This window comes from Vombatus ursinus, unplaced genomic scaffold (genome assembly GCF_900497805.2).
Source record: "Vombatus ursinus unplaced genomic scaffold, bare-nosed wombat genome assembly UNPS02009205.1, whole genome shotgun sequence".
NCBI lineage: Eukaryota > Metazoa > Chordata > Mammalia > Diprotodontia > Vombatidae > Vombatus > Vombatus ursinus.
The window spans coordinates 25,913,948-25,935,457 of record NW_020948983.1 but is presented as its reverse complement, the minus strand read 5'-3'; the positions used below and the strand labels follow the sequence as shown (position 1 = coordinate 25,935,457).

Genomic DNA, 21,510 nt, shown 5'->3' with positions numbered 1-21,510 from the left:
AAAAAGCAAGGAGGCCAGTTTTCCTGGACTACAGTGTACATGGAGGCAGACAGTGTAAAGTGCAAGAAGACTAAAAAGGTGATGGTGGAGATATTATGAATGATGTTTTGAATGCCAAACAGGATTTTATATTTGATCATGGAGGTGATGTGGAGTCACTGGAGTTTATTGAATAGGGGCATGGCATGGACAGACATGCCCCTTAGGAAGATAATTTTGACAATCAATCAATCAATAAACATTTATTAAGTGCTTACTATATGCCAGGGCACTGTGCTAAGTGCTATGGATACAAAAGAGGAAAAAGACAGTCCCTGCCCTCAAGGAGCTTACAGTCTAGTAAGGGAGACAAACAAACAAATATATGCAAAGCAAGCTACATACAGGATGAATAAGAAATAATTAACAGAAAGAAGGCACTAAAATTAAGAGGGGTTGGAGAAGGCTTCCAGTAAAAGATGGGATTTTAGTTGAGATTTAAAGGAATTCAGGGAAGCCCAGGCATGGAATACAGTCAGAGAAAATGCCCAGAACAAGAGATGTAATGTCTTGTTCGTGGAAGGGACAGAAGGCCAGTGTTGGGGAGTAATGTGTAAGAACATGGAAAGGTAGGAGGGAGCTAGGTTATGAATGGTTTTTAATGCCAAACAGAGTATTTTGTATTTGTATATTTTGTATTATAGTGAGGAGTCCAGGACGACTCTAATGTTCTGAGCCTGAGGGATTGAGGATGTTTGTACCTTGGGTAAGTTAAGAAGAAGGGCAGGTTTAGGAAGAAAGATGAGTTCAATTTTAGATATCTTGAGTTAAAATATTTATGGCCATCCAGTTCAAGATATCCAATAGGCAGCAAGAGATGGGAGACTGAAGGTCAGGAGAGAGGTTAGGGCTGTATAAATAGATTTGAGGAGCATTAGCACAGAGATGATAACTAAATCCATGAGAATTGATGAGATCACCAAGTAGAATAGTATATAGTGAGATGAAAAGAGGACCCAGGACAGAGCTCTGGCACACATTCAGTGTTAGCAGATGTGATCTGGATGAAGATCTAGCACAGAACACTAAGAAATGGTCAGATAGGTAAGAGGAGAACCAGGAGAAAATAATGTCCCAAAATCTTAGAGAGAGTTATCAAAGAGAAGGTGACTGATGATGTCAAAGGCTACAGAGAGAGATCAAGAAGGATTAGGATTGAAAAAAAAGTCAATTAGATTTAGTAATTAAAACTTTGTTGGTAACTTTGGGGAGAATGGTTTTGGTTGAATGAGGAGTTCAGAAGCCAGATTCTAGAGAATTAGGAAGAGAGTGAGAGGATAGTGGAGGCAGCTATTGTAGACAGTCTTTCCAAGGAGTTTAGCCATAAAAAGGAAGAGAGATATAGAATGATGGCTAACAGGGACAGATGAATGAAATGAGGATTTCTGAGAATGGGGAAGACATGGATATGTTTGTAGACAGTAGAGTAGCAGCCAGGAGATAGGGAGAGAGAGAATATAAGTTATAGTGGGGGTGATAGAGGTGGCAATCTGCTGGAGAAGATGGTGTGGAATGAAATCACTTACACATGTAGAAAGATTTGCCTTGACAAGGAGAAGGGCCACCACATAATGTGAGATAGAGGTAAAGGAGGAGATGACAGAAGGTAGCAGAAGGCATTGAGATGATATGGGCTGAGGAGAGGGAAAGAGGAATCTCCATGAATGATTCCAATTTTTTCAGTGAAATATGATGCAAGGTTCTTAGCTGAGAGTAGGCAGAGAGGGGAAGGAGGGAAGCTATGGGAAGTTGGAGCAAGGATGAAAATATTTGGAAAAGCTGCTGTGATGAGTGGGAAAGTGAGTTAATTATGGAGGTATAAAAGAATTGCCTGGCTACAATGAGGGTCCAGTTGAGAATACACAACAATTTTGTAGTAGATTCAATTGGCACGATTTCATGATTTTCTCCAGTTTCATTCAGCAACATGTGAGGAAAGATAAAAGGAGAAGATGGTAGGAGTAATCCAGGGGTATGACTCAGCAGGGTAAGGTCAGCAATAGCATAAAAAAGGGGAAAGGACTCAGGAGAAGAGGATGGTGAAAAGCTGAACTGGTTTACTAAAGGGTCAAGATGGGGAAATAAAAAAGTGTAGGGGCAATGATCTGGGAAAACACTAAAAAGCCAGGAGATCAAAAGCCATGGTGCAGACAAAGAGTGGGGTTTGATATGGGAAGGGAAAGGGAAAGGGAAAGGGAGAATGACAATAGATTGTGATCATAAAAGGGAATATCAGAGTTTATAAACATGCAAGTGGAGTTATTTGTGGGAGATAGCAAGATCAAAAGCAATCTGGTGACTTTCTGTGTGTAGCTAAGGTGGGAGGTGAAGGAGTTCGCATGGGAAAAGAGCAAATTGAGGAACTGGAAAGTCAGGTAGGGTAGTATGCATATGTTTGAAGGAGTATCAGCATGTATGTTGGAGTCCCCTAGCCTGGCTGGAATTAGGGAGGAAAGAAAGACTGTGAGCCAGGCACTGAACTCAGTAAGGAAAAGATGGGAAGTGATCTGGAGGTTGGGGGACAACAGTTGCCAGAACTGATTCGTTAGTAAATATGGATTAAGTGAAGCTCCAAGGAGTAGGGTTACCAAAGGATAGAAGTAAAAAAAAGAGCCTAGAAGTGGCCATGGGAAGAAAGGAGGATTCCACCTCTTCCACCTTGACCAATGAGTTGAGGGAAAGGAGTAAATGTGCAACCAGTGCTGTAAATGGTGGCCAGGGAGGCTGTGTCATTAGGAGGGAGCCAGGTCTCAATAAGAGTCAGACAGGAAGGGAATAAGCATGTGTATTGTACCTATTATGTGCCAGGAACTGTGCTACATGTTTTTACAAATATTATCTCATTTGATACTCACAACAACCTGGCAAGGTAGGTTCTATTATTATCACCATTTTACAGTGGAGGAAATTGAGGTAAACAGTGGTCACATAGCTAGTAAGTGTCTGACGTCATATTTGAACTCAGATCTTCCTGATTCTAGGCCCAGTACTCTATCTACTATGCCACTAGCTGCCTCTAGCAGTAGAAAAAAAGGGGAAAGGAAAAGATTTAAGATGAGAGTGTTTCCTCCACATAGCAAGTATCCAGAGAGCACCTTGGAAAGGGTGAATAGCTTTAGAGTGAGACATTAGAGGGTGTTGGGTTGAGGGGGATGAGAATAATTGAGTGGGCAGTGGGGATAGAGAACAGTCTATTAATGAACATTCTTTATTAACAGACTAATGACAGCTTGGGGTTTGGGATCAGTGGTATGGGAAGAGCATGACTAAGTGTGAGGTTGCTGATCACTAACACAAGGAAAATAGTTAAATATGTTAGAAAGGTGCAAACTGCTTTGTGATATCCCCAGAGCAAATGGTCATTATTTACTTGGGATATCCCATCTAAACAAATGAGATTACATAGATCACTATGTAGTAAGGCAGTCCCCCAAATATAACATGGGGGTGGTGTTGTATGGATCAAAGGGAGGCAGAATAGACATTTCTAGTCTCTTCTCCTCCTATCCTTCTCCAAGGGAAACTTCAATTCCTTCAAGGAGTGGAAGAAGGAGGTTGGGGCCAGAAGCTTGGCCACTCTGCTCTCCTCAGATAAGGAGGGGATACCAGGGTAGAACTGTACCTATCTGCCCCTGTAAACACTATTAGTCTAGGGCAGGGGAGAGGAACCTTTGGCCTTGAGACCAAATGTGGCCTTCTAGGTCCTCAAGTGCAGCCCTTTGACTGAACCCAAACTTCACAGAACAAATCCCCTTAATAAAAGGATTTGTTCTGTAAAACCTGAATTCAGTCAAAAGGCCTCACCCAAGGACCTAGAAGGCCACATGTGACCTTGAAGTCGGAGTTCCCCAACCCTGGTCTAGGGGATGTGATTTTCATGTTCAAGCTAAACTTCTGATCTCTATTCATTAATAGGGAAAGAAGGGGCCCAGGTTTTTTATCCAAGGCCTGACTTCCTTCAAATACCAGTTCCACAATGAACACACATAGCAGATAGCAAAAACAAAACAAAACAAAACAAAACGCCACCGCCAACAACAACAACAAAAAAAACCTATTTATCCAAGTTGAATTCAAAACAGAAATTAAAGAAAGCATATTTGGGGAATATATACAGAATACGATACAGAATGAAGGAGCTCTCCCATTGGGATTGAGGTAACTCAGTTCAATAGAGAAAGAATCCCAGCTCTCACTTAAGGGAAAATTCCCCAAAGACTCTAGTACAGTCAGCCAGGGATAGGGACATGATAGAGACTGCTAGCTCTTCGCATGTTGGCTTCTTCCTAAAGTCTTATTTTCCCTTTAGCAATGTGAAGTAGGGATGACATTATCCATCTTCTTTCTCAAAGCTGGAAGCCAGAGGTGTCCAAAACAATTTTGCAGAGCCTGAACTCGGTAAGAGTACAGAAAGGAGCCCTCTTCCCTGCCACTTCTCACCAACTCAGCTCTGCCCCTCACACACGCATAGGGCATTGATCTCCACCAATAAGGAGAGAGTCCAAAACCAATGGACTTTGGGGCTCAGATTGTACATATCTATTTGAGTATTTTGTGGAAGTCATTATCGAGAGGGTAGGAGAGAGCACAGGAAACATCAAGGTGGGAATGTAAAAGCATGTACCAAGAAATCTAGTTTGGCTGAAGCATAAAATACAGGAAGGTAAGATGAGTAAGATAAGGCTGGATCCATTAACTTCAGCTACTCAAAACACGGCCTCTTTGACAACTGTGTGTAACCTTTATTTCCCTCCCAATTCTGGAACCACAAACCAAGACCTAATCAGCTAGCAATGTGTCTTTTTTGTTTTGTGTTTTTTTGTTTTTGTTTTTGTTTTTGTTTTTTGCTAGGCAATGGGTTAAGTGACTTGTTCAGGGTCACACAGCTAGTAAGTGTCAAGTGTTTGAAGCCAGCTTGGACTCAGGTCCTCCTGACTCCAGGGCCAGTGCTGTATTCACTGTGCCACCTAGCTGCCCCTAGCATTGTGTCTTGATGACATATATCCAGGTACTCCTCAATGCCCTCACTCACAATCCTTTTAATGTTCATAAAAAAGTGCCCCTCCCAGTTCACCATTCCCTGCTGTGTAGTCTCCTCCATTAGAATGTGAACTCCTGTTTTGTCATGTTAGCCAATCTGATAGGTGTGATGTGGTACCTGAGAGTTGTTTTGATTTGTATTTCTCTAATCAATAGTGATTTAGAACATTTTTTCATATGACTATAGATAGTTTTAATTTCTTCCTCTGAGAACTGCCTGTTCATATCCTTTGACCATTTATCAATTGGGGAATACCTTGTATTCTTATAAATTTGACTCAGTTCTCTATATATTTTAGAAATGAGTCTTCATCAGAGACACTGGTTGTGAAAATTCTTTCCAGTTTTCTGCTTCCCTCCTAATCTTGGATGCATTGATTTATTTGTGCAAAAACTTTTCAATTTAATGTAATCACAATTGTCCATTTTGCATTTCATAATGTTCTCTATTTCTTGTTTGATCATAAATTCTTCCCTTCTCCATAGATCTGAAAGGTAAACTATTCCTTGCTCTCCTAGTTTGTTTACAGTATCAGTCTTTATATCTAAATGATGTATCCATTTTGACTTTATCTTGGCATATAAGATGTTGGTCTATGCCCTTCTGCCATACATTTTTCCAGTTTTCTGAGCAGTTTTTGCTAAATAGTGATTTCTTATCCCAGAAGCTAGAGTCTTTGGATTTACCAAATAGTAGATTAGTATAGTCATTGACTACTGTGTCTTGCATAACCTATTCCACTGATCCACCGCTCTATTTCTTAGCTAGTACCAAGTAGTTTTGCTGATTGCTGCTTTATAATACAATTTAAGATCAGGAACAGCTAGGCCACTTTACTTGCATTTCTTTTCATTAGTTCCTTTGATATTCTGGACTTTTTGTTCTTCTAGATTAATTTTGTTATTGTTTATTTCTAGTTCTATAAAATAATTTTTTGGTAGCTTGATTGGTATGGCACTGAATAAGTAAATTAATTTAGGCAGAATTGTCATTTTTATTATATTAGCTGGGCCTACTCATGAACAACTGATATTTTTCCAGTTATTTAGATCTGATTTTATTTGTGTGAAAAGTGTTTTGCAATTGTTTCATATAGTTCCTGGTTTTGTTTTGGCAGGTAGACTCTCAAATATTTTATAGTGTCTACAGTAATTTTAAATGGAATTTCTCCTTCCATCTCTTGCAGCTGGGCATTGTTAGTAATACATAGAAATGCCGATGATTTGTGTGGACTTGTTTTACATCCTGCAACTTTGCTAAACAGAACAATGATAAACTTTGGAGAAGACATGGGTAAATAGGAACACTAATATATTGTTGGTGGAGTTATGAAATGATGCATCCATTTTGGAGAGCAATTTGGAGCTATGCCCAAAGGGCTATAAAATTGTGCATACCCTTTGACCCAGCAATGCCACTTCTAGGTCTGTATCCCAAAAAGATTATAAAAACGGGAAAAGGACCCATATGTACAAAATATTTATAGCAGCTCTGTTTGTGGTGGCAAAGAATTGAAATTGAGAGGATGCCCACCAATTGGGGAATGGCTGAACAAGTTGTGGTATATAAATGTAATGGAATACTACTGTGCTATAAGAAAAGATGAGTAGGCAGACTTCAAAAAAACTTGGAAAGACTTACATGAACTGATACAGAGTGAAATTAGTAGAACCAAATGAACATTGTATACAGTAACAGCCACATTATGGGATGCCTGACTTTGATAGACTTGACTCTTTACAGTAACCCAAGAATCTAAGACAACTCCAAAAGATTCATGATGGAAATTGCTACCCACACCCAGAGAAAGAAATATGGAGTCTGAATGCAGATGGAAGCATACTATTTGCTCTCCTTTTCCTTTGTTGTTTTGTTTTATTGCTTCATTCTTGTGGCTCCTCCCATTAGTTCTAATTGTTCTTTACATCATGACTAATGGGAAAATATGCTTAACATGAATGTATACGTAGAGCCTATATCAAATTGTGTGCTGTCTGAGGCGGGCAGAAAAAGTGGGGGGAAGAGGAAATTAAAACTCAAAATCTTATGGAAGTGAATGTTGAAAATTAAAAATAAATGAATTAAATTAAAAAAAAAAAAGAATGTAAACTCCTTGAAGGCAGAGACTATCTTTTCTTTAATTGTATCCCCAGGGCTTAGCAAGGTGTTTGGTACTTAAGTAAGTGCTTAATGAATGCTTTTTATACTAGGCCTATACCCTAAAGAGGTCAAAGAAAAAGGACCCATATACATAAAAAATAGTACATGTTTACAAATTCTTTCTTCACAAACCTCATTTTAACATGCCTGAAAAATCGTTATCATTCAGGCTTTGCATTAAGACCTCTAAGGAGGAAAAATTACAATATCCCTTAAGGTGAGTAATGAGTTTTATATTTCAATTTTTCATATGTAATACACAATACTCTGGCCTCCACTGCCTGAAAACCAGGTAAGTTACATTTCACTCTTCCCCCAATGTTCTCTAATACCCTTAAAGGGATTGGGGGCACCTAGTTTGTCCGAAAATAGCTCCATCTCCTACTGATGATGTTGCCCTGAGTGTAGGGGGTATTGTCCCCTATACTCCACTTCCATTTAACCACTAATGGTCAGATTAGCTTTTACACAGAAATGTTTATTTCAATAGGTATGATCAAAAATATACAAAATTACTCCCTCAACCTTCAGAGGCATAATTTTCTTCCCCAACTCCACTTCCAATTCATTCTCCAGAGAAGGGGATGAGAATAAGTTCATAGTTTAGCACAATTCCTATAGATCACAGTCCCAGCTCCAAGTCCAAATTTCCCCCAACCTCTCCCATTCACCCCTCCACCGCCCATCTATCCCCTAAGCCTCAAATCCCAGATACCCTGGTTTCTCTAAGCCTTCCTGCTGGGCTAGCTGGCTGCACCATCCTGCCACAATTCTAGCTCCAAGGTCACCATGGCTTGAATTCCTGGGTTTGGAGGGGAACATTACCGGCACCTGAAAATGAAAAGGACAAACAACACAGAACAGAAATAAATACCCCAAGGCCCACTTCTCAAGGTAAAAGAGAGGGAATAGGGAAGGAGGTCCCTCAATTTAGCTCCCCAGTTTAGCTCATAGTGCCCAAGATCTGGGCGAATTGTGATCTTCACCCTCTGTGCAAAACAGGAAGAAGCACTAATCAGAAAGAGTCTAGCAGAAAAAAAGAGAGAGACTGTCTCAGTTTTGCCCATTTTAAAGATAGACACTGGGTGCAGCCAATCAGAGGAGACTACACTCACCCACATGGTAGGTGGTGCAGAGGCCTCCAGGCTGGGCAATCTGGACACTCTCCAAAGGTTCCTTGGGATGCCTCCATGCTTGGTGTTCTGGGCACACCTGGAGAAGCCCTGTTTACACATATGAGGAATCAGAGGCACATAGAGATTAAGTTATCTTGCTCGTTCATTGTCTTGGCTAGTAAGTGTCAGAGCTGGGATTCAAGCTTAGGTTTCGTGAAAGAAAAAAAAAAGCCCATGGTTCTGTCTCCTCCGCCCCTACTCTCTAAGCTGAGAACCTTACCACATATTTTACAGAAAAAAAAATGAAGCCATTCACCCTCTTTTCCCCCCTTGCTCATCTCCTATCACTCAGGAGCCTTTGCCACTTTCTCCTCATTCACCTCTGTTTCACATGATGAACTGGCCTTACTTCTCACTAGTACTAACCTCTCTATTTGTTTTAAGCAATCCCATTCCATCCTGTTTCCTCCAAAAGATTGCTCCATCTGTTATCCTACCTCTTTCACTTATTTTCAATCTCTCCCTCCCTACTGGCTCATTTCCTACTGCCCACAAACATGCCCATGTATTCCCTATTCTGAAAAAAAAAAACCCTCATTTGATCCTGCCATTCCTGATAACCATAAATCTCATTTGCCCTTTGAAGCTAAACTCCTTGAAAAGACTCTACAATAGGTAGCTCTACTTTCTCTCTTCTCACTCTTCTTACCACCTTGTAATCTGGCTTCTAAATACAATGGAAGGCATCCACAAATGTACAAAGGTGGAAAAAAAGCAATGAAATGAGGATATCGCAAATAATATAATTTGGATGGAATTAGACTATGTGAAAGAAGAACAGAGTGTACTAAGGATAGGAAAATTGAAGTCTGGTTGTAGAAGTTCTGAAAGGAGTATGCATTGTATTCCATAGGCAACTGGAAGCCAAAGAAGGGTTGAGCAAGAGAATGGCATGATCAGACATATGCATTAGGAAGATTACTTTGGCAATGATGTGATACAAGATGAATTTAAGAAAGAAGACACAGGAGGCAAGAAAATGAGTTAGGAAGCTATGGCAGTAGTCCAAGTGAAAGGTAATAAGGGTCCAAAGTAGGATGGTATCAGTGGAAATTGAAAGACAGGATGGGAAGAAGATATATACAATTGATTGACATACAATTAATAGGACTTGGCAACTGATAGGATAGCAGGATAAAGAAGGAAAAAGTAAAATATATTTGAGACTGAGGATTTGAGTTTAATTGGTGTCATCAACAGAAAAAAGGAATGAACAGGTTTTTTTGGAGGGGATAAGATGATGAATTTTGATTTGAACATATTGATTTTGAGAGTTAAGTTTGAGGTTAATTGAGCATAAGAATCCAGATTTTCCACAAGTCATTGCAAATGCAGGGACAGAGTTTAGGGGAGAAGTTAGGGCAGGAGAGATGGATGTGTGGGTAATCTGCAATGACAATAATTGAGCCATGGGAATGGAAGAGCTTGCAAGGGAGAATGTAGAGAGATAGGAAAGTACAAGGCCAAAGATCATACATACCTGTGGAACATAACTCCACTTGTGTAATTGATATCAAATTGTTTACCTTTTCAAAGAGGGGATTTGTGTGGAAGGGAAATAGTTTGGAACTCAATTTGTTTTTTCTTTTTTAGGCAATTGGGGTTAAGTGACTTGCCCAGAGTCACACAGCTAGTAAGTGTCAAGTGTTTGGTCTGAGACTGGATTTGAACTCAGGTCCTCCTGACTTCAGGGCCAGTGCTCTATCCACTGTGCCATGTAGCTGCCCTGGAACTCAATTTTTTTTAAATGAGTTAAATTTTTTAAAGATGTAATTGGGAAATATTTAATGGAATAAACAAAAATTATCATAAAAAAGAAAGAAGTTGTTTTTGACATAGTCTAAATTTGCTTCTTTTCAACATCCATCCATTGTTCCTGGTTATATCCTCTGGGGTCAAACAAACAAATCTAAGCCTTCCTTCACACAACAGTAAGTCAGTCAACTGCATTTATTAAGCACTCAGTACTGTGCTAAGTACTGGAGATATGAGTTTCTTGTGGTGAGGGACTCTTTTTTGTCTTTCTTTATATCCCCAGCACTTAATACCATTCTTTGCACCTATTAAATAATGAATAAATGCTTTTCGATCAACAGTCATTGTGTGTGTGTGTGTGTGTGTGTGTGTGTGTGATTTTCAGGAAATGTCATTGTCCCTGACAGGTAGAAGAAAAATAAAACATAAGCAGCTGCACCTCCTCTCTGTTGTTAGTTATCATTGTCCCATCGATCCCAAGCAGAAGCCCTAAGCCTTCTTTGATCCTTATTTTTCTTCTAATATAGCTAAAAAGAGAAAACACATACACACACAAAAGCCCCAAGGCAGAAGCTTTTTCTATTGTCCTTAGCTTCTCTCAACAGCCTCAGTTTAATCTGAGATTTCACATTTCTGATATTATTTTTATGGGACCATGCCACCTTCATATTAATTCTCTATTACCAGCCTTGCTTCTATCTTCCATTTCTTTCTTTTTAAAATCTGAGTTGGTTGGTGCATACATAGTGGTGTCTTCAGACAAATCCCATTTGACCTCCTCTTCAGTATTGTTTCCCTTTGTGTTGTCATAATTTCATTCTTGAGCAAGCTTCATCTTTCTTGGGCTGACTTCCATTGTTGGTGGAATTTTACTCACCTTTCCTAGGACCTCTTTGCCACTTGCTTTTCCAAAATTCAGGGTGCACCCAGTCAGGGACTGGGTTGTGTGGGAAAACTCAGGGTCCATGGCCCATCACCCCATCAATGGATTAGGCAGATCAGGAAAGGTGGTACTTGAGCCAAGTTTTGAAGGAAACCAGGGATTTGAAGAGGCAGAGATGAGGATAGAAAGTATTCCAGGTATGGAGTACAACTAACACAAATATAAGAAATGAGATGGCGTGTCATGTGTGGGGCACAGCAAATAGACCAGTTTGCCTAGATTGTAGATGCATGGAAGGGAGTATATGCTTAAGAAAACTGGAAAAGTAGGGAGGGGTCAAATTATGAAGAGCTTTAAAAACCATCAGAATTTATATTTGATCCTAGAGATGATAGAAAGCCACTGGAGTTTAAATATGGAGGTAAGGGAGAGGAGTGTCACATGGTTAACTTTGTGCTTTAAGAAAATCATTTTGGTTGCCCTGTGATAGACTGAATTGGTGTGAGGAAAGGCTTGAGGAGAACAGACCTACCAGAAAGTTATCTCAATAGTTGAGGTGAGAGGTGAGGAGGGCCTGAACCAGGATGGTGAATGTGTGAGTAGAAAGCTGGGCACAGATATGAGGGATGTTGTGGAGACAGGAATGATTCAGCAACTGATTGTATATATATGGAGCGAGTGTGAGGAGATTGACACCAAGGTAGTAAATCTAGGCGAGTGGAATTGTGGAAAATGATGATTAGATGGGGAAATTAGATCATTCTTCTACTTTTCCCCAACTAGGCTTCATAATATTTTAATGTTATGGATTACAAGGTCATATATCCAAAGGTGTACTTTACAAAGTAAATGATATCTATTGCGTTGGGTTGTTCCTCTATATGCACTGAGAATCCACAGTTACCTTCTTTTACTTCCATGTTTAATATCCACTTAAACAAAGACAAGCCTCTTTGGTAAACTAAAAATGTAAAAACATGAGAGGAAGCCACAAACATCATAATGTCGTACCATTTACACTGATATACAATAGCTAGTCACTTATTACGACAGATGCAGAGTATTTGCTATTAAGCAAATGTAAAATAACAAAACATTTAGGACTTTAAATGTGTTTCTGGAATTACAGAGAATCATGGGATTTTAGAGCTGGAAAGGAATTTAGAGAGCAAGTGCACACAGTTGACTCAATAAATGCTTGTTGGATTGAAAAGAAAAAAAGGTGGTTGTTGATTTAAGTCCAGTTCTCTCATTTGACCAACTAGATAAGTGAGACTCATAGAGTTTAAATGATTTGCTCAAAGTCACAAGGATAGTTACTGGCAGAATAAAGATTAGAACCTAGTTCTCCAACACTCCTGTTTCCATGCCCTTTCTGCTATTCCACATTGCATCCATAATGTGAGAGGAACATTTCAGAAACCTGACAGTAGGTAAAACATAATTGATTTAAAACAAACAAAAAAAACCCCTTTTTTGTTAGGTGGAATGGTTTTCTAAGAGAGGTGAGGGGGTGGAGAATTTAGGTGACGTTTATTAAAATAAAAGATTATTAAAATTTGTGAATAGATGATAGTTCAGTACTGTGACATAAAAAAACAACTAACTTTACCAGATACAAATATCCTTAAAACTAGAACTAAATGTTTTTACTAATCTTTTCTTTCTTTAATCATAGTTGAAGAGGCTAGACAAGATAATCGTTAAGTTCTTTCTAATTTTAATTCTATGGTGAGATATTTTAAAGACATTTCTTAAGTGACACATGATTTTGGGCAAGTTGTGTAACCAGTCTGGGCCTCAGTTTCTTCCTCTGTAAAATCAGAGGGTTGAACTATATCACAAAGGAGAACCTTTAAATCAATGATACTATAGCGAAGTAGGGTTTGGGTTGTTGATGTTTTTCCCAAGTTTTTCAGGTAACCACAAATGGTAGTTGCAAGGGAATTTGTATTTAAGGGGCTCCAGTTTTATTTTCCTGTCAACAGAACTAGATCATTAAATGACGACATAAAAGCCAATTTCCTTTTTGGACACCTGTGTTTTCTTTCCTTTCCCCTCCCCCCTCCCCCCTCCCCAGTTGTGATGATCCTGCCAATTTCACTGTCCCTAACTGCCCTGACTTTGTAACTGGGCACAGTGCCTTCTGTCAATTCCTGAAAGAGAACTGGGTTGCCAGCTCAGTGAAACAAGGAAGTGTTGAAGGCCTCATGTTGGCAACAAGAACACAGAAAGTTTCAAAGCATGGATGGTCACATTAAAAAAAAAAATGTATATGCCTGCTATTAATATTCAGAGCAGGCTCAAATTATACAAAAGGTTATGAAATTATGTTTAACAATGAAAACCACATTTAGACATGCTAGAAACAAAAAAGAAATCTCAGAAAAGCAGGTGGATAACAATATTGTAGTAAACCACTCTTAGTACTACCAGGCTTGAGACTTGGAATAGAATGTCATTCTTAATTTGGCAAATCATCATATACAGCAAAACTCTGTTCTTTTCACACAGATTAGGATACACTAGATGTCAATGCATTTACCTGAAAACAATGCTATCATTGAAGTGGAAAAAAAAACCCTTATAATTTCCCATAAAGTAGGAATTAATTTTTATCCCCTCTCTCCTCCACCAACACCAGTTAAGAAGAGGTATCCCTGTAATTTAAAAAGAGGCAGTGTGTTACACTTTAGGGAGAGGAAAACAGGTCAAGTTTTGGGTTCACAGAAAGGCAGTGTGATGTATTGGAAAGAGCTCTGAACTTGCTTGACTTGCTCAGTCAGGAGCATAAGACTCAAACACAGGCTTGAGTTCATGCTCCACATTGGACTCATTTTTGGGGCATAACTAGAAACAGTACAAAGAGTGCTGGATTTGGGGTCCAGGCCCTACTCTTATTACTTACAAGATCATGGCAAATCTCCTCTGGGCCTCAATTCCTTATTGGAAAATCGAGGAGTTGGAGATGCCTTTTAATGTCCTTAGAACTCTAAATCTGTGATCCTGTAACTACACAACAGAGCCCCAGTTTTGACAGAGAAAAGGTGGTGGTTAGGGAACCCCAGTCTGAATCTCAGCGTGGATATTCCAAACCTGTATGATCTCTGTCAAGTCTTTACCTCTCTGGAACTGATTTTTCTCATTTATAAAATGAGGAGTTGAATTAAATGAACACCTTCCGGCTTAAATATCATGGATCATACATTCTAATCCTGGCTTTGTCACTTGTTAGATAACAAGGTTGACCTCTGGGCCTCAGTTTCCCCATTCATAAAACTAGGGGACTGACCTCTAGATGATCTCTAGGGTCACTGTCAACTCTGTGATTCTTTGGAGTTCAGACCTTGGCTCTATTAAGCTCTCTGGACCTCAGTTTCCTCATCTGTAAAATGAGATGGGGTCCCAGAGATGACTTCCAGCTCTAAATGTGTGCTCCTGCGTTAATGCCAATTTGCTAGTGTGATCTTCAGCCAATCACTTTAACTTCTCTGGGCCTCAGTTTCCCTTCCACTTTGTCGTTCAGTCTCGTCGGGCTCTTCGTGACTCCACGAACCCATATTACACCAATACCGTCCACCGGGTTTTCTCGACAGATACTGGAGTGGTTTGCCATTTCCTTCTCCAGTGGATGGAAGCAAACGGGGTTAAGGGACTTGCTCAGGGTCACACAGCTAGGTCCGAACTCGGGTGTTCCAGAGTCCCGGGGCGCTATCCACTGGGACCCTTCATTCTGCCGGCCCAATTTTTCAGGAATTGTATTTTGGGTGGACAAAGCCTCCTTCACGGCCACAATCCTCAGGCACCCCCATTCCCACCCCAGCTTTCCGGCCCTCCCTGCAGGCGGCATTCGGACGCCGGGCCTTCGAGGTGTCCGTCGGGAGTGGGTCGAGCGGGGACCACCCGGCCCCCCTCCCCCCCCGCCCTCCCCGGTCAGTCGTGGGCGCGCGCTCGGATCCCCCAGGATGCCTCGGGCAGCGCACAGGCTCCTGCGGGACGAGGCTGCGGTCCCTCCTCGCTCGTGCTCGCGCTCCCGCTCCCGCCGGCGCACGGGGCCGCGGCCCCGCCACGAGACGCCGGGCCCCGCCCCGCCCCGGGTCGGGGCCGCTGCCGCCGCTGCAGCGCCTCTCGGCCGGCTTAGGTGGGCTGGCTCCTGGGGGAGGGGGAGATTCTGTAGCGGCCGCAGCCTAACCCGGAAGTTGTGGCGGCGGCGGCGGCGTTGGGAAGGGGGTGTGTGTGAGTGAGTGTGTGTATGTGAGTGTGAGTGTGTGTTTGTGTGTGGGGGGGCGAAGAGAAGCCGGCCATGGCCGCTGCCGCCGCCGCTGCCTTCCGCTTTGTGTGCTGCTCCGGCTCCCGCTCCCGGCCCTGAGGCGCCGGCGCCATGCGCCCGCCGCTGGGCCGCTGCTGGTGACCTCCCTCCGGCGCCGCGCCGCGGCAGGTCGGGCCGGCCCGGGCCGATTAGTCGGGCGGGCCCCGCCTCCGCCCTCCTCCCCCGGGCTCCAGCCACCCCTGTCCTCCGCCCCCTCCCCCTCCGCCGCGCGGGCTGGCGGGCGGCCGTCCGTCCCGATGCCCGAACCAGGCCCCAGGATGAACGGCTTCTCCCTCGGCGAGCTGTGCTGGCTCTTCTGCTGCCCGCCCTGCCCCAGCCGCATCGCCGCCAAGCTCGCCTTCCTGCCGCCCGAGCCCACCTACACCGTGCTGGCCCCGGAGCAGCGCGGGGAGCAGCCGCCAGCCCAGGCTCCGGCTCCGGCGCCGCCGCAGCAGCCGCCGCAGCCGCAGCCGCAACAGCAGCCGTCCGAGGAAGCGGCGGCGGCGGCTGCGGCTGCTGCAGCAGCGCCCGGGGCGTGCAGCCTGCACCTGAGCGAGCGGGCGGACTGGCAGTACTCGCAGCGCGAGCTGGACGCCGTCGAGGTCTTCTTCTCCCGCACCGCCCGCGACAACCGGCTGGGCTGCATGTTCGTCCGCTGCGCGCCCAGCAGTCGGTACACGCTGCTCTTCTCACACGGCAACGCCGTGGACCTGGGCCAGATGTGCAGCTTCTACATCGGCCTCGGCTCCCGCATCAACTGCAACATCTTCTCCTACGACTACTCGGGCTACGGCGTGAGCTCGGGCAAGCCCTCGGAGAAGAACCTCTACGCCGACATCGACGCCGCCTGGCAGGCCCTGCGAACCCGGTGAGCCGTCCGTCGGCCCCCAGGGGCCTGGGGTAGCGGGGTCTGGGCGTCCCCTGAGCGGGGGGGGGGGGGGTCAGGAAGCAGCCCTTTTGTACAAACAAACAGAAAACCACGGGCCAGAACTTCTGCCTTCTCATCCCTCCCTTCCTGCCCCCCTCCCGAGGTAGGGCACGAGGATTCTGTGGATCCTCCTCCCAGGTGCAGAAGGAAGAGGGGGAGTCTGTCTAGACTAGACACTTGTGGGCTGGGAGAAGGATGGAGGGAGAGGTGACCTTAGCTTCTTCCCTTCAGGTGCTGAGGAGAAATGAGGGCTTGTGACCAAATTTGTTATTATTATTCTTCTTTTCCCTCTAGTTCCAAGCTTAAAGTAAAAGTCCTCAAGGTTCTTGGACAGATCTAAACTCAAAGGATTGCTTGCTTTGACACAATGTAGGGCTACTTAAGAGTCTCATCAGGTTTGCCAAAACAGTTCTTTTGTGGCTGTTAACTGAAGGTTGCAGAATATAGTGAGTTAGGTTTGGAGAGTGGGTCTGAATAAAATTGTTTTAATGTTGATTTTTAAGAGAAGGCACTTCATCAAACTGCCCCCCCCCAAAAAAAAAGTTCACCTCTTTCCCAGCAATCTTAAGAGAGCTACGAATCAAATAGTGCATGCCGATCTAACAAACTACCTTCCATGTCCTTGAAGTAGTCCTTTCAGGTAAAGGTTGGTATACCGGTGGGTCGCTAAAGCCCACTGAGTTCAAGAGATGGTGGTAAATTGATTAGTCATTCTGTCACTTTCTGTAGTCTTAGTTTACTTGTTAATCCAGATTGTGTTTGAATTTGATGTTATTGGGTGGGGAATCTTGAGTCCTTCAATTAGCATTCACATCAGTAATAAGAAAAGACATGGCTTAGTGTATAGAACTGGCAGGGAACTTGGGTTTTATTTTTGTCTAGGCCACATCTATAAGTGGCCTAAATTACTTTACCAGTTCATGCCCCGATTTCATCATCAGTTAATGTATCATCAGCAATATATTTTCCAGCCAACCTCAAGACAAACAGTGATGGTGAAGATTAATGACATGGTATCTTTTTTCTGTCTGTGAAAAGGGCTGTTTATTGTATATAAGTACAGAATTAGATGACTATTCCTGCTATTCAGCCTTTATTTGAGACTGGGCTTTGTTAGGATTTATATGTTGTTGTTGTTCTCTATTTGTGTACACATGTGTTCGTAAATGACCCTTTGCATCCCTGGATAAATGAAATAGTTTCTCAACAAGGAAGTATGTGCCCTCATATTTATCGTCTGCTGCTTACTCATGTTCTTGATGACAGTGTGACATAAGGAAGAACCTTAAATCCTGAAGATGATGTAATTATTTGGATTACAGGGTTTTTGAAATGGTTCAGATGTATCTGTATCACATATAGCTATGTTGGATACAATCTACAAGTAGTAAGAAGCCCTCTGAATATAGTGAGGGTTTGTAGTTCTCTGCTTGACACATCTGATTGTTGTTGAAAGCATTATGTAAGTAAGGACTAGCTACAGTAAAATAATTGAAAATTTTGCAGTGTTACAACAATTTGGATGTACTTTTGGTTACTTTTCCAAAATTTTATGCCCAATTTTACCTGTGTCTTGTTTATAAGCTTTGAGCAAGTCACCTTCATTTCCCATACTTAATCTCTCCCTTCTATCCAGTCCTCCATCACAAATAAATTTCATTGTCTAAAGTAACATTTAAAAAATACTTGGAGATTCAAGGAGTGCTCAGACATTGATTTACTTAAGAGGTTACATATTTGATGTACATTTCCCTTATCCTTATAGCATATGTGTCACTCAACCATCCAGCTAATCTGGCCCATCCTATACCTTTCAAGTATTATTCTTCGTTTTTATCTTACACAATCCCTCCACTTCAACTAAATTGGACTACACCATATCTGGGAATATGCCTTACACTTTTCCACCTCTATTTCCTTAGATTTCTGCCCTTGGTAATCTGAACTGTTACTCAACAGAACTGAAATCTTGTTTCCTTTAGAAAATCTTCCCCGTCATTTGAACCAAAAGTCATCTCTCTTCCATGTGCAGTTATTGTCTATAACACTCACATGGCATTTTTTAATGTTACATCATTTAGCGGATTTTAAGAGCTTTCTGTGTGCTACACACTGTACTGGGTTCTGAAGACACAAAGACAAAAATGATACAATTGCTGCCCTCAGGAATCTTATATTCATTGGACAGAAATAATATGGAAAGTAAACACCAAATATGTATCTTAAGTAGATACAGAGTAATTTGAAGGGTATTAGAAACTTCAGGAGACAAATCAGAGTAAACCTTCTCTGAATTTTGTAGGAAGATAGGGAATTCTAGTTTCTAGGAGAGAGTACATTAGAGGTAGAGGAGAGGCTTGTGCCAAGGTGTGAAGATGGTAGTTATCCAACCCTTGGGATTCGAGAAGTCAGAGTCAAAGTGTTACAGAATGTTAGGGAGCTGGAAGGAATGTTAAAGTATATCTTCTAGTCAAACCTCTTATTAGCGATTAGGAAACTGAGGCCAGAAGGGTGAATTGACTTGCCCACAGACACATAGGTAAGTGGAAGTCAAGGGCTCTTTCCCTTGCACCATACTGCCTAATATATTGCCTTGTTTGCAATTATTTAAATATGTCTCTCTCTCTCTCTCTATATATATATCTTTTAAATATATTAAATATATAAAATTAAATAAATTAATTAAATATATTAAATATAACCTCCGTTAGAATGGTATCCTCATCAAATGCCACTCAGGAGAGCAGAAATTTTGTCATGTTTCCCATAACGTCTTGCAAAGGGTAGGCAATCAATATTTGTTGGATGAGGTAGGTAAATAAGATTATTTACTAAACCAAATCTTTACAAAATCAATTAGACCTTATTTTATTTCCAGATTTTAATGCTTAAGTGGTAGAACTAATCCAAAGCTCAGATATTTGTATCAAACAATTCCTCCCAGTGCTTCATATTTCCTTTTACCTTAAATGTGTATTTTACATTAATGATATGGCATGCAATAATCATGTACTTTGGAGTTTTTAAAAGTAGCTATGTGAAATTTGGCCCTCTAAGAACTAGTATTAGTTGGAAATAATAGTAGGAATATGTATATTGTTAATTCCTGTACAGCTGGACATAATGCTCTTAGACAAAGGAACATATTACAAATAAACTATGAAGACACATTTGGAGAATAGTTGTAAATAACCTCAGAAGAAAGAGATTGAAGTTAGGATTTCTAGGGAAATGAGTTTAGAGATAAGAAAAGAAAGTATTGTGGGCATGGAGCTTGATTTGAGGCATAGGGATATTAGTTTTAAAATGTTCACTAACATCTTATGTACAATACCCTGTACTTAGCACTTTGGGGAATAATATAGATGAGCATACCCATCTGTGCCTGTTAAAGATTTTACAGTATAGTTAGGGGGTTCAGATAAATACATGAAGTACATGAACTATAATACAATAGAAATCAATTTTACAGATGTTTATTAAGTGCCTTATATTCAAGACAACAGGCACAGGGGATAAAAAGATTAAAACAAAACAAAAAACCTGCCCTCAGTGAGCTTATTTGCTCTACAAAGGGTAGGAGGTGGAATATAAAATGTATGCAGGTAAGTATAATACAAGATAAAGTGATAAGTGCTATGAGAAAGAGTGCTGAAGGATTTCGGAGTGCGGAGAGCACTTCAGATGGGTGAATCAGAGAAAAGCTTAATGGAGGAGGTGGCATTTGATCTATGTCTTGAAAGGTGGGTAGGATTTTTACAGCTAAAATAAGGAAGGCAGAGAAAATGGCAAGTGATGGTGGCTAGAAAACATGTTTGACTAGTATCCATTAGTGCAGTTGAATTGGAGCTTAAGATGTTTAATGGGATGGGTAGTGAAAGATAAGTCTGGAAAGGTGAGTTGGGCCAAAGCATGGAAAAATTTAAAAGCCAGGCTAGGGAATTTTTATTTGATAGGCATTGAGGAACCCTGAAACTTTCTGTGTAGGGAACATATATTCCATAACTAGCGTAGTAAAAATAAGTTGGCAATTATATGTATTGGAAGGGGAGAGACTATAAAATTGTTAGATCAGTTAGGAAATTGTCATAATTTTCTTCCAACTCTGAGAAGATAATGTAGGTTCAACTTACACCTGAACAAGAATCCCCTGTATGTTAATCCAGTCTCTGCTTCTAGACCTTTAGTGCTAGGAAAACTCATCCCCTCCTAAGGCAGCTCTTTCTGCTTTTGTACAAATCTTATGGATAGAAAAATTTTCATTTTATCAACCTGAAATTTGCAACTTTGTAACTTCCATCCATTGTTCTAGTTTTGACTCTGAGGTTAAGCAAAATAAGTCTATCTTATTCTAAATGACAATCTATCTACCCTTGAAGTCAGTGATCTCATTTCTCCTTAGTCTTGGCAAAATGTTCCTAGTCTCTTCAACCAAATTTTGTTATGTAGTGACTTCAAACTTCTTTATCATCTTCATTGCCTTCTTTTGGATGTTCTCTAGCTTCTTAATGTGCTTCCTAAGGCATAATCCTCATAACTGCACACAGTACTCTTATCAGCGTTTCTTAAACTCTGGGTTTTGAAAAATTTGGCAACAGTAAAAGGTTTCTGAATATGCATTGACCAAAAATTAATTAAAAATCTAACACGTAATGAATCCAAGGTGTTTCTGGCAGCACTCGCTTGTGTGCACAACTACACTGCAGCATTGGTTCTGAAGGCAAACCAAGGCAAAGCATGCTCACTTTGCGCTGTGCATGCCCTCAGGCCACGCAACACCAACAAAAGCTGTGAAATTGGAAAAGGGGAAAAAGTTTAAGAAGCCTTGCTCTAGATGTGGTTTCCAGGCCCCTCTAAGTGTTGTTGTTCAGTCATTTCAATCATGTCTAACTCTACATGACCTCATTTGGGGGTTTCTTGGCAAAGATACTGGAGTAGTTTGCCATTTCCTCTTCCAGCTCATTTTACAGATGAGGAACTGAGGCAAAGAGAGTTAAATAAGTGACTTGCCCAGGGTCACCCTGCTAGTAAGTATCTGAGGCCAAATTTGAACTCAGGAAGAAGAGTCTTTCTGACTTCATGCCTGTCACTCTATCCACTTTTCCACCTTCCTACATTTCATGTTGTTGGTAGTCCAGGCAAGAGGTTGGAAGACAGTATCTTAGAAAAAGTACTTGGAAATAAAGAGCCCACATTTCTGGTTCTGGATCCCTTTCTAAC

At 41.5% G+C, this 21,510-nt stretch overlaps 1 protein-coding gene and 1 pseudogene across 3 annotated transcripts in view; one reads left to right on the top strand and one right to left on the bottom strand.

Moving 5' to 3' along the window:
• Positions 1-15,436, bottom strand: part of LOC114035658 — a 39,333-nt pseudogene extending 23,897 nt beyond the window's left edge.
• Positions 15,437-15,619: 183 nt separating this feature from the next.
• The window catches only part of ABHD17C (abhydrolase domain containing 17C), a 67,818-nt gene continuing 61,927 nt past the window's right edge, over positions 15,620-21,510 (top strand). For 2 of the 3 annotated variants that reach the window (XM_027851822.1, XM_027851821.1), the window contains exon 1: positions 15,620-16,230. In XM_027851822.1, the coding sequence (XP_027707623.1) occupies positions 15,620-16,230 (611 nt within the window). The remainder of the gene's footprint in view (positions 16,231-21,510) is intronic. The other variant, XM_027851823.1, reaches the window with a different exon arrangement.